Consider the following 13765-nt stretch of genomic DNA (forward strand, 5'->3'; position numbering starts at 1 on the left):
TAATCTATGATAAATTAATAAATTTTATGTTTAATTTATAATAAATTAACAAATTTTATTTTTCCTAACTAATAACAAAGAAAAAATTTATGAGGGAATCAACATAAAATTTATTAATTTATCAAAGACTAAAAATAAGTTTCAAATATAAAAAAATATTATTTTATTAGAAAGTCAATATAATTTTTTTATTAGAAGGTAAATAAAAAATTAAATATTTATTAAAAATAAAAATATATTTATGTCTAATTATATTTGTGTCAAGTCGAATTGCCGCCACATAAAAATACATGTGATATCTCTAGGGAAAAAAAATACAATCGAATAGCTTTCTTTTTCGATGTTTTTTCATATAAGGTACTTCACTTGTTTTACAATGACTGAGAAAGTCATTAAATAAATTTTTATTCATTAGAATGCTCATATTATTATTTCTGCATTAATGTTTTTTTTCACTATGTTTAAATTTACTTTTGATACCTAAGCTTATAATTTTTTGATTGGGCAATTTTTATCTCTAAATATTTTATTGTACATTTAATTTTCCACGTTTTTAATATTTAGCAATTTTAGTCTTTTACTCGTCTGTTATCAATTTTTTTAATCCAAATTGATATCCTCACGTAAATAATAATATGACAATTTGACATATTCGAACATGTCATGAATAATCTAATTTTTGATCCATATTGCCACTACAACACATTGATAGTGTCTAAGTCACATATGTGTCAAATTGTCATGTCATTTACTAGTCAATACATTAGTACTAAAAACATATTTTTTTATTGGTTAAAATTAATTAAAAAATTACAAAATAAAAAAGAATCATTAAATAGGAAATGAAACTCAGTGTTAGAGTGTGTAACATGTTTTTTGATGACAACATAAGCTATCAATACGTTACATGATCATTAAACTAAAAAATAAATGTGAAGTAAAAATTGATAAGATTAAAAGTCAAAAGTTAAAAATCTAAAAACATATGAGAAAATAGTTAATATACAAAAGATTCGTTTGGTGATCAACATATGATAAGAAATGCGAGCAAGATAAGAATATAATAAGTTTTGTCCTATCTAATATTTGGTGTGCTTCAATAACAATAAGATATGTTCAATTTTAAAAAATATTGATTCATTAAAATTATTTAACTTTGAAAAATAATTGAATAGTAATGATTTAATTTTTAACACTTTAATTAATAATTTAATTTAAATTTATGTGTCCAAATTATTATTATTATTATATAAAAAATAACGTGCTACATAATATATATATATATATATATATATATATATATATATATATATATATATTACTATATTTGCATATATATGTTATATAAATTAATTTATAACCGCATATAGAAAATGAAAAACTCTTATCCTATCATGTCAATCCTAACTCAATTCCCTATATCATAAGATAAAATAATACCATCATATATTATTGAGGTAACAAACAATAAATTATAATATGATAAGATAATTATCCTATCATACTTCCTCTTACCATGATTATCAAATAGAGTCAAACAGTATAATTTTTTATTTAAAGAGACAAATTACCCTTAAGAGCTAATACATTAAATTGAATGAGAGATAATAATTGGTGAGATACAATTTATATTATCATGTAATTATTATAATTTATTATGTATAATAAATTTATTGATTTTACAATAATTAATTTAAAAATTATATAAATAATGATTTATGATTAAATATAAATATCGTACGTGTGATTAAACTCAAAACTTATTTAATTTTATATTTAATATTTGAATATTTATAGAAAAAGAATATAACGATGATGAATGAAATATGACACAAGAAGATTTAATTGGTAAATAAATTATAAAAGGGTGGCTATATCTAAACTAGCGGCGTTCCGACCCACTAATGTGCCGGATTGGCTGTTACAGGGCCCCACCACCATTGTCTTAATGCTCCTAAAGAAAAAAAAGAAGAGATGGTCTTCTCTCATCTCCTCCTACATTACATACCTCATTCTCTCTCTCTCTATCTCTTTCTCATCATTCATCACACACCATCTTCACCATTTTCCCAATTCAAACAATACTAAACATTTTCTGCAAGCAGCAAAGCAACTTTTCCCAGGCAAGAATTCTCTCTCTTTCTTTCCCCTTTCCTTACTCATATATACTTATGTCATATGTGTGTGTCTGTCGGTTTATCATGCCGAATGAATTGACCAACCAACCTAGCTGCTTTGGACTGTTTTCGGATTCCCTTTGTCTTTTTTTTTCTTTTCTGAATACTCAATAACCCAAGCTAGCTCTATGCATGTGCTGTTTTGATTTTCATATCATGCCATCTTATTTGTCTCCTTGATCTTTTGATACTTGATCGTTATTCTGTTGGATCAGAATCTATTCTCTCTCTATATATGTTTTGCTCATTATGATCAATGGTTGTGTTTGTTCTATATACTTTCTGCTGTGCATAGGATACAACTTTGAAGAGTGTTTCAGTACTCTGATCGATCACAAATAGTTGATGTTTTTCACCCCGATCATCATTCCCTTATTGTTTTGATCGTGTTGGGCTTAGTTTAATCTTCAATTTTCATCTCTAACTTTGATTCATATTATTCCATCACAATTTTTTGCCCGGATTTCATTGAGAAATGGTTTTTGATCTGGAGATCGATCTCTTTAAAAGCAATCAGTCGTTTCTGTTGAAACGTTTCTTTAAAAATTAGAAAAAACTGATCGTTATCAAACCAAGAAGCTTTTCATTTAATTGATTCTTGTGTCTTAGCTTTCAGGCGTTAGGTGGTGATTCTTTTATACATTATATATACTTTGATTTTTAAATATAAATATAAATATATAAAGACGTTCAGATGTAGCTTGATGTTTTTTTTTTTTTGAGTGACAAAGCAATGATAGGTGATAGAAAAAAAATTATTTAATTAAAAAACCAAAGTAAAGAAACGGTAGTTTTCACTCACTGCAGCTGTGTATTACTGTTATAAAAGGTCTTCGAAGGAATCTCTGCCTCGGCCAGCCTTTGTTCGTAAATTTTGATTCTTAGAGTTCACAACTACCCCTAATTTTTTTGGTAAAACACTACTCTGACCTTCACTTTTACTAGGTTTGTCTTTTTGCAACTAGCCAACTAAGGAGGATCCTATTTTAAGGAATTTGACAATTTATTATTATAATTTAAAGACTATTTTTTAAAAAGAAAACCTGCTTATGTAAGGAAACATTTAACCGAGAACAATTAAAACAACTCATTACTTTTTTGGTAAAGATTTTTTTAATTAGAAGTGAATTATAAACACTTTTGTTTGATTCGTATGCACTAAATTTATTTATTTATTTATTTTTACATCATTATTATAATTTAATAATCATAATTATAAACATAAATTTAATTAAAATATCTTGCTAGTTTAAAATTATTTTATATTTATTCAATTACAACTTATTATATATATTAAGTTTATTTATTTTTATAATAACTAATTTAAAAGTTATATCTGTAATAAATTTTGATTTTTATAGTGTAATTTTTTTATATTGACATTTTTTAGAGGGTTTTACACTAATATTATTGCATGCAAATTAAACTTAATTAATAATTATTGAGTAACATATAACATTGCATAAAAAATAAAGTCAATGAATTATGGAGTAACCCACTTAGTTCTTACTTGATTGTTGTCATTGTACACAAAAGAATAGTATAGATTTTAATTCAATTAATTTAATTATACAATAACAATAAATGAATTCTTAAATTGGATTTTGAAAATATTTAAATTAAATTATTTTGTTTTTTGAAAGCATCAACGTGAAGAGCGCAGATGATTATGATTTACCATGAATGAAAAAGGTGAAATTAACGCGCTCTAACTTTGCTGGATATATATTTATTTAAATTAATAGAAAAGGAAAAGGTTTGGTGGGGGCTCAGTGGCTAAGTATCAAAAGTGGGCCTACTCATATATCACAGGTAGCAAATTCCGTCTGGATTCCTTTTTAACTTTGAATGTTAGATCTTTGGGTCCCATGATGTTTATGTCTAACCAACGTTCCAGATGCAATCTTCTTCCATATTGGAAAATTATATGGTAGATTTGATTTTTGTAGAAAAGTAGAAAAAAGAAAGAAAAATGTTTTGGAAATAGGCCCAAAGCTAGGAAAGGAAAAGAAGTATAATGGACATGGCATGGGTAGTGGACAGGGAAATGTCTTATATGTGAGATCAAGCTGTAACACAACATTTAGGGGCCCACATACACGTTGGTCTTTCATATGCCATCTTCAATTCTTCACAGAACCAGTAACCAGATCAAATCTTTTGCTTGTCAAATTAATTTAATCAAGATTTTTTTAATTGTAAGGGTATTAATAATTTTTTACTAATAAATATTTTTTTAACTTTTTACTAATATTTTATGACACTTGTTAATAGTTGTCATTAATTATTAATTATTATTGTCAGGACTGATTTTTTCACACATGTTCGGTAGAGATTCTTTCGTATGTACATGGAAATTATATCAGATTTTGACGTGATAAAGCTCGGTGAATCTTTTTACATTTATTACTTTATATTTAATTTTTTTACATGATTTTGTAATTCAAAAATTATATCTAGAAACAGCATAACTAAAAATATATCTAATTATTTAATGTTGATCCGATGTATTCATTTTTGAGGTGTTGTAGCTATCTCTAGTTATGTCCCCCCCCCCCCCCCCATACCGTGCTTGAAAATATTTATTAATTTAGTCATTATAACAACAATTTATTATTTGACGGTGTACATTTATTAGTAATAATAGTAGGAAAATAAAAAAATATATTCATTTGTACCAATGTTTTCCCATGAATCCACTTGAACTAAGTCCCGTGTCCAATTTATCATATTACATGATACTACTATTACACAATTATACACTGAAAATACATATTTTTTGTTCAAGTTGGCTATGTCTCCTTTCCCTCTCTAGAGTTGTGATACAATGCCACAAACTCTTACTCCCCAAATCATTTTAATTAGAGGAGCACGAATCTTGACGTCCAAAATCACTTAATTACTACCTCCTTCCTATATATATATATATATATTTTAGCTACTTTTTTTTATCTCAAAATAATTGATGTTTTAGAATTTAAAAATTTTATTAATATTTTTTTTCTCAAAAATATCTTTATTTAATATTTTGCTACTAGTAGTACAAATATTAAAGTAATAAATAAAGGCATTTTAGTTCAAATATAATACTTTACTTTTATTAAGTACTTCTTAATTTAGATACGTTAACCTTAAATATCTAAATATACGATAAAGAAGAATTATAAGGTTTTGCTGCAAAAGTATAGCTGCGTATCATTGACCCATATAGTGACACTTACAGTACCTCGCTCTTGTGCATAGCTCTATCTTTGTAGAATTAAGTTCTCCGTTTTAGAAATACAAATTACTACATGGAGTACAGTACTCTATTATTTAATTGGGCAATGCTGAATTGATTGATTTATTTGTGGAGAAAATTTTAGCAAGTGGCATTTTTTCATATAAATTTCATATTCGTAATGAGCTCATTTATTGTGTCATGTGGGGAAACTATTATGACAATGAATTCATAAATGACGATAGCCTTGAAAATTGAAATTAATACTAGTATTCGTGTTATTCGAATGTTGGTACTTGTTGGAATAAATCCCACATCTGAAATTCAAACCCATTAAGATATTTTCTTTTAATTCATATTCAAAATAATTATTATATTAAATTTATCAATTATTTATATTATAATTTTAAATTTTGTTTTCTATCTACTTACTTATTTTTTTATTACTGTTTGGAGGGAGAATAACTAAATAAACATATTTACGAAAAAATAATTAATACATTTAAAAATTACAAAAAAAAATTATAATTTTTTTTTTTTAAAAAAAGATCTTATTAGAGACAGAAGAAGTATAACAGTACTAAATTATAACCAAGGCTGGAGCTATGCTTGCTGAGTAGTGTGCAGTAGTTGAAACGCTTTCGGTATTTGAGTTTGATTTTTATAAATAAAAAAACAGTACTAATTTATACAACATTTTTTTCCGTGATATCATTTATTATATCTTATACTCTTTTTGTTATCATTTTATTGTAAATTTTCTTGTACAAAGTGTGTTCTGGTCTTCATTTGGCCTCCCTACCTCTCTTTTTCTTATTTTATATATGTATTCCATTATGCGTATTTCATTTGTTACATTAAAAGGATTGTGAATTAAGTACCTCCACAGCAACAACTAAGTCTATATCCCGCTAACTACATCTAAAATCCTCTTATTTTTTCTTGGCTTGTAAAGCAGTCAATATAAGGAAGCGAACATGGAAGAAGAGACAAAAGTCATATCAGAAGTTTCAGTGACAAAGGTGGCTGAGGAGGCGGATCATAAGAATGATAGCATTAAGGTATCATTGTCTTCTTCACTCGTTATTTTACAAGTACTTAGTCATAAGTTCTTTCTAAAGTTTCTTTTTAGCATATGCTTCGTTGTTGAACTGATCATTATTGGGCTTCCCAGTTCCAATTGGATATTTTTATGTAATCCACAGATTGTGCACACCTACTTCCATTTAGACTCAGTAATTGTGTGTTTGTGGAAATGGTATTGAATTACGAGGATGGGAGATGAGGACTGAATTAGATGATACAGAAAAGAATGATGCCATTTTGCTGTTTTCTCTCTCTCTCTCTCTGTATGCTTAGTTTGAAAATTTTCAAATTTTAAAGATATAGTTGTATCTATCCAGATAGATTACATGAGACGCCGATAAAAAAAAAGAAGACTGTAAGAGACATAGAAGTTATTATATTGTTTTGACAAATGATGATCAATTGAAAGAGTATAAATTTCAAGACCCAATAAATTACTTAGAACTTCTATTTCACTATTTTGATAGGTCAATCCAGTCTAATCATATTATGGACTTGGCATAATGCTTCATTTAGTTGATACTCGAGTATATATTTTATTTATTTATTCTCTACTTGATCACCTGCAGCTTTGATCAGCTGCTTTTGTTTCCATATGTTATTAGAGCAACAATGTGAGCACTTACTGCACGCTTAATCCATTAACCAAGAACTTGAGATCATACCTTTTAACTCTTAATAGATGATTTACATTAAGTCATTTACCATAGGCTAAGATGCTTAGATGTTGCATTGGTCACGCATCTGTTGATACTTGATAGTATTGTGGTATCAAGCTTTTAGTACAAACTATATAATGTTTAATGTGCATTTTTTTTAATGATTTATTGCAGGGGACAAATGGAGACCTGGCAAGTGAAGTTAAGAAAGAAGAGGAAGAGAATGCCTTTGATGGAGAATTCATTAAGGTTGAGAAAGAAGAGAATGTCATTGATGATAAGTCCCACAAAACTGAAAGAAGCTCAGATTCTCCTAGCAGAGAATTTCTAGAAGCCCAAGAGAAGATACAGGAACTCGAGGTTGAACTCCAAAGACTAACAGAATCTTTGAAGACCTCTGAGCATGAAAATGATCAGCTGAAGGGAGAGATCTCAGTTACAAAAGAGAAATTGGAGGAGAGTGGAAAGAAATATGAAGAGCTCGATCTGAGTCACAAAAAATTGCAGGAGCAGATTCTTGAGGCTGAGAATAGATATAATCAGCAGCTCGGCACTCTTGAAGAGGCACTACAAAGTCAAGAAGTGAAGCAGAAGGAGCTTTTTCAAGTGAAGGAAGCATTTGATGGTATGAACCTTGAGCTTGAAAACTCCAGAAAGAGGATGCAGGAATTGCAGGATGAGCTACAACTTTCAGCAGATGAGGCACGGAAATTCGAGGAGCTACATAAGCAAAGTGGTTCACATGCTGAATCTGAGGGAAAGAAGGCCTTAGAATTTGAGAGACTACTTGAAGAAGCCAAGCTGACTGCAAAAGGAATGGAAGATGAGATGTCATCCCTTAAGGAAGAATTGAAGGGAGTTTATGATAAGATTGCTGAAAATCAAAAGGTTGAAGAAGCACTTAAAACAACAACAGCAGAACTCTCTACCATCCAGGAGGAGTTGACACTCTCAAAATCCCAGCTATTGGAAGTTGAGAAAAGACTGTCTTCACGGGACTCTTTAGTGGACGAGTTGACCCAGGAATTAAACCTGATAAAGACTTCAGAAACACAGGTAAAGGAAGATATGTTAGCACTTCAAAATCTATTGGCCTCTACAAAGGAAGAAATGCAAGAAAAAATTTCTGAGTTAGAAATTGCAAGGTCCAAGTTGCAGGAGGAGGAAAAATTGAGGGAATCAATTGAAGCTGCACTCAAGAGTCAGGAAGCTCAGTTTGTCACTGTACAAGAGGAACTGACTAAATTTAAAACAGAAAAAGAAACTCTTGAAGCAACCGTGGAAGATCTAACTGGTAGTTTGAAGAAGTTTGAGGAGCTGTGCGCTGATTTAGAGGAAAAGCTAAAGCTCTCAGACGAAAATTTTCTTAAAACAGATTCTCTTTTATCTCAGGCACTTTCAAACAGTGCAGAGCTTGAACAGAAGGTGAAGTCTTTGGAAGATCTCCATAATGAATCTGGAGCTGCTGCAGCTACTGCTACTCAAAGGAGCCTAGAACTTGAGGGACATATTCAGACATCAACTGCAGCTGCAGAAGAGGCAAAATCACAATTGAGGGAGCTGGAAACACGCTTCATAGCAGCAGAGCAGAGGAACGTGGAGCTTGAGCAACAATTAAACTTAGTACAGTTGAAAACCAGTGATGCTGAGAGAGAAGTGGCTGAATTATCTGAGAAAATATCTAATCTCAACGCAAAATTGGAAGAGGCCGAGGAAGAGAAGAATCTTCTTAATTGCCAGGTACAGGAATACACGGAAAAGGTAGCTCAACTTGAATCCGAATTAAATCAATCATCTTTAAGGAGTTCACAATTAGAGGAGGAGCTGAAGACAATCAACGGCAAGTGTGCTGAGCATGAAGACCGAGCCAGTATGAACCATCAGCGTAGCCGAGAACTGGAAGATTTAATCCAGAGTTCTCACTCCAAATTGGAAGATACTGATAAAAAGGTGAGTGAGTTGGAGTTGTTACTAGAAGCAGAGAAATACAGAATTCAGGAACTTGAACAACAAATAAGCACATTAGATGAGAAGCGTAACGCTTCAGAAGCGCAGGCCAATAAATACCTTGATGATGTATCTAATCTGACATCAGAACTTGAGGCAATTCAAGCACGAGCCTCAACCCTCGAAACTACACTGCAAGCGGCTAATGAAAGAGGAAAGGAGTTGGAAGATTCTTTGAATGCTGTGACAGAAGAAAAGAAAAAGTTAGAGGATGCTGCTAACAGTTTGAATGAGAAGCTTGCTGAGAAAGAAAACCTATTGGAAATTTTGAGGGATGATTTAAATCTCACACAAGATAAATTGCAAAGCACTGAAAGTGAGCTCCGGGCTGCTGAATTGAGAGAGAGTGAAATAATTGAGAAACTTAAATCTTCTGAAGAAAATCTTGTCGTAAGAGGAAGAGATATAGAGGAGACTGCTACAAGACACTCAGAACTTCAATTGTTGCACGAGTCTCTGACGAGAGATTCAGAACAGAAACTCCAAGAAGCTATAGAAAAATTCAACAACAAGGATTCTGAGGTTCAGTCCCTGCTTGAGAAAATTAAGATTTTGGAGGAACAGATAGCAAAGGCTGGGGAACAGTCTACATCCTTGAAGAATGAATTTGAAGAGAGTTTGAGCAAACTGACTTCATTGGAAAGTGAAAATGAAGATTTGAAACGGCAAATTTTAGATGCCGAGAGCAAAAGTTCTCAGTCTTTTAGTGAAAATGAATTACTTGTAGGAACAAACATTCAACTGAAAACCAAGATTGATGAACTTGAAGAATCATTGAACCATGCTCTATCAGAGAAGGAAGCCGCTGCTCAAGAACTTGTGTCTCATAAGAACAGTATAACTGAACTGAATGACTTACAATCAAAATCCTCCGAAATTCAACGTGCAAATGAAGCTCGCATTCTAGAAGTAGAATCACAATTACAAGAAGCATTGCAGAGGCATACTGAGAAGGAATCAGAAACCATAGAATTGAATGAGAAGCTGAGTACACTAGATAACCAAATAAAGCTTTTCGAAGAACAGGCACGTGAAGCAGTTGCAACTTCTGGAACTCATAAAGCTGAACTGGAGGAGAGTCTCGTAAAATTAAAGCATCTTGAAACTGTCATTGAGGATCTTCAAAACAAGTCACTCCATCTTGAAAAAGAAACTACAGGGCTGAATGAAGAGAACTCAAAGCTTAATCAGGGAATAGCTAGCTATGAATCTAAATTAAGTGATTTACAGGAGAAGCTCTCTGCAGCACTTGTTGAGAAGGAGGAAACAGTTAAAGAGCTACTCACCTTGAAGGATGTCATAAAAGAATTAGGGACAGCACATAGTGCAGAAGTGCAGACATTAAATTCACAGGTACGTGAAATATACAGACTATTCGTATTGATATTCCCCTATTTTCTTTCTTCTATTGCTAGGGGTGGTAATATAATTTCCTGAAATAATCATTTTGTGTAAATCATGATTAATAGAGAATTGATCTTTGAATGAAATGATATCAACTTGCAGATATCTTCAGTGGGGGATGAGAAGAACATGCTCAATGAAACTAATCAGAATTTAAAGAAGGAACTTCAGTCTCTGATATTTGACCTTGAAGAGAAGCTGAAGGAACAACAGAAAATTGAAGGTTCCCTGAGATCTGAGGTTGAAACTCTCAAAGTTGAGGTTGCTGAGAAATCTACATTGCAAAGTCAGCTGGAGGAAATTGAAGGGAAACTGGCACAAGCTGAATCTAGACTAAATGAAGAGGTTAGTGCTGAGAGTTCCTGATTTTTGTAATTAAGTGCAATGTTTAGAAACATAGTACCTATTGGGAACTAAATTGTTAAAATACTGTTAAATTGAATGAACTTTGCTGATTAATCATTTAATCTGATGTTTTGCAGGTTGAAAGTGTTCAAGCTGCTGCTTCTCAACGAGAAGCAGATTTAAGTTCAAAGTTGGAAGACTATGCACAAAAATTCAATGATAGAAATGTATTGAATGATAAGGTTGCAGAACTTGAGAAAGAGTTGCAACTTGCACGGGATGCTATTGCTAACCAGGTATCCCATATACTTTCACTCGAATTACATATTTTTTCATGGTAACAAGAAATGTTGAAAAAAGAAAAATGATAAAAAAAACTTAATTCTCTCATCGTTGGAAGAATTATTACCTAGTCCCGGACTACTATGGTCTCAAATCCCAATCAATCTCTACATGACACATAATCGAATTTTATTAACTCTTGTTCATAAGTTAAAAAACTTAGTTATGTGTTACGTGGTTATTGATGGTGACCTTGTTCACGTGGTGGTCTGAACCATGTGATAATTTCTCCACTTATATAAGTGATGTGTGTCACACTGATTTTTGTTATTTTATTTAAAAAAAACAGAAAGGAGCAGAGTCCCAGAAGTTGGAACTAGAGGCAGCATTGAAGAATTCTCTTGAAGAACTTGAAACTAAGAAAAATGATATCTCTCTTTTACAGAAACAAGTGACAGATCTAGAGCAGAAATTGCAAGTCGCTGGTGATAAATCCTCAGTCAAGGTAATTCTCCTACCAAAAGTTCCCAACCACTCGTGTTTTTGTGTTTGAACAAATGGAAAATCTTTTGGCATCATGATAATGTTCCTCCTTGTAGTTTTATAACCAGAAATGACATGATTTGCATTCATTTCAATTTCCCAAATGACATCAAACGAATGCCATCAAAACACTTCCTCAGCAATATTTTCATTGACTTTATTGGGAGCCTGGGGAGGGGCTGATTTTCTGAAAATATTCGTCATTTTTGTGGAAATATAATATTATTATGATTTGGAGAATGTTGAAATTTGAACTCTTCCCCCAGACAAACTTATACCTTGTCAAAGTGAAATGGATAAGTTAAAAACATTAGAGTCCAAGAAAACAAATGAAATCTCTACTATTTAGTTTAGGTCCAAGGATTATTCTAATTAAATGACATGTTTCTATTTTCTAATGATGTTTCAGGGCGATGAGGGTGTTGATCAGAAAGAAGGGTTGGAAGTAAAATCCAGGGACATTGGATCAAGCCTTTCAATTCCATCAAAAAGAAAGAGCAAGAAAAAGTCAGAAGTAACAAGTGCTCAAACATCATCTTCATCCGAGACTCATGTTCAAACTGGCCATGATTCTCCTATCATAAATTTCAAGTTCATCTTGGGAGTAGCTCTTGTGTCCATTGTCTTTGGCATAATTCTTGGGAAGCGTTACTAGTATCAGCAGTCTATGGCTTTTGATTTTGTTTATTTTCATCATGTTTTTTCATTTTTATGTTTTTTTTTTCTCTCCTTTCCCGTTGATTAAGATTAAATACCAGATTGAAAGGCTTTCAAACTCAAGTCATCAGCTTGGTCAGGGAACTTGTTTTAATTCCTATCCCTTGCCTGCGTGTAAAAGAAATGGGGTTTGGTTAATGTTTTTTTTTTTTTGGAATTTTAATAATTTGAGCGCGAGCTGTTTTTGCTATGGAGCACATTTTTCTTCTCAATTTTATGTCTGGAGTGGAGGATTTGGCCATTTGGGCAGCTAGAAAACTTTGTACCTAAATGGCTAAACATGGTGTAAAGATTTATTTACTTTCTCCTCCCTGCTGTGTATAATATATGGGGGGAAAATATTTTTGCTTAGGGTGTAGAAATCTATTTCTTATAATAATTTTGCTTTGTTTTTGTATTTATTAATTGTATGAAATGTGTTTTCGGCTGGACTGTGCGCAATTTGTTTTTGAATTTATTTTACAATTTACAATAACTTTTGAAGAATTAATTAAATGAAGTTAATTATAGTATTGATCTTGCTCAATCTTGCATTATAATGTATCAGTTGTATTTTATATTAATTCAAAATTATATGTGGAGTACATATAAATTTTTTATGTTTGAAGTAATTTTTAATTAGTTAACCGTATAAAGATATTTACCTTGACGGTATTTAAACTTGGAATTGTTTGATTTGCCTTTGTGAAATATGATTTGCTGTCAATTAACCTGGTGTTTGGCAATTTTCGACTATATACTTAATCGGATTAATAATAAATTGGAGGTGTATACTATTCACTCTTGTTTAATTTGGATAAGAAAAAAAAAGACAACAAAATCAATATTCATCTTAGTTATAAAGAAAAAAGAAATAGAAATATTTAAAAAACCTCATGAGGCATTAAAGTAATTTACTCAAATATAATTAAGCCTAATTTTTATTTCTCTCTCTGAAACAACTTGTTCACTTTAAAATGAATTCATATTCTTCTTATTTAATCTCCACCACATAACATATGCATATTTTCATAACTAGTAGCAATTTCATCGTGACCGAACTGACTGGACCATAGTCATTGGTAGAAGTTTCGGAACATTGAATATTGAATAAGAGGGACTGTTCAGAAAATGATAGCCTGTTTTTCTTACCACTCTGTTGTTCTTGTTTTGTTTTCGGTCGCACAAGATCCACGACATTAATTTCATTTAACTTATGATTGCAATCATCATAACATAAAACTGCTTCGAAGGTCAACAAATTTAACTATTTTCAAGTACAATTTTATATTTGAATCTTTCATATATATATATATATATATATATATATATATATATATATATTC

At 31.0% G+C, this 13765-nt stretch overlaps 1 protein-coding gene across 2 annotated transcripts; it reads left to right on the top strand.

Moving 5' to 3' along the window:
• Nucleotides 1-1955: 1955 nt before the first annotated feature.
• On the top strand, nt 1956-12845 carry LOC114374974 (myosin-2-like). Of its 2 annotated transcripts, XM_028332702.1 has the most exons (7): nt 1959-2123; nt 6356-6458; nt 7317-10502; nt 10656-10898; nt 11036-11194; nt 11530-11685; nt 12133-12845. In XM_028332702.1, exons 2-7 carry the CDS (start codon nt 6375-6377, stop codon nt 12376-12378), a joined length of 4074 nt encoding a protein of 1357 aa, XP_028188503.1. In that variant the 5' UTR covers nt 1959-2123; nt 6356-6374; the 3' UTR covers nt 12379-12845. The 2 variants fall into 2 exon arrangements, with proteins under 2 accessions (XP_028188504.1, XP_028188503.1); XM_028332703.1 differs by lacking the exon at nt 11530-11685 and having other exon boundaries at nt 1956-2123.
• The last annotated feature ends 920 nt before the right edge of the window (nt 12846-13765 follow it).

This window comes from Glycine soja, chromosome 11 (genome assembly GCF_004193775.1).
Source record: "Glycine soja cultivar W05 chromosome 11, ASM419377v2, whole genome shotgun sequence".
In the NCBI taxonomy this organism is placed as follows: Eukaryota; Viridiplantae; Streptophyta; class Magnoliopsida; order Fabales; family Fabaceae; genus Glycine; species Glycine soja.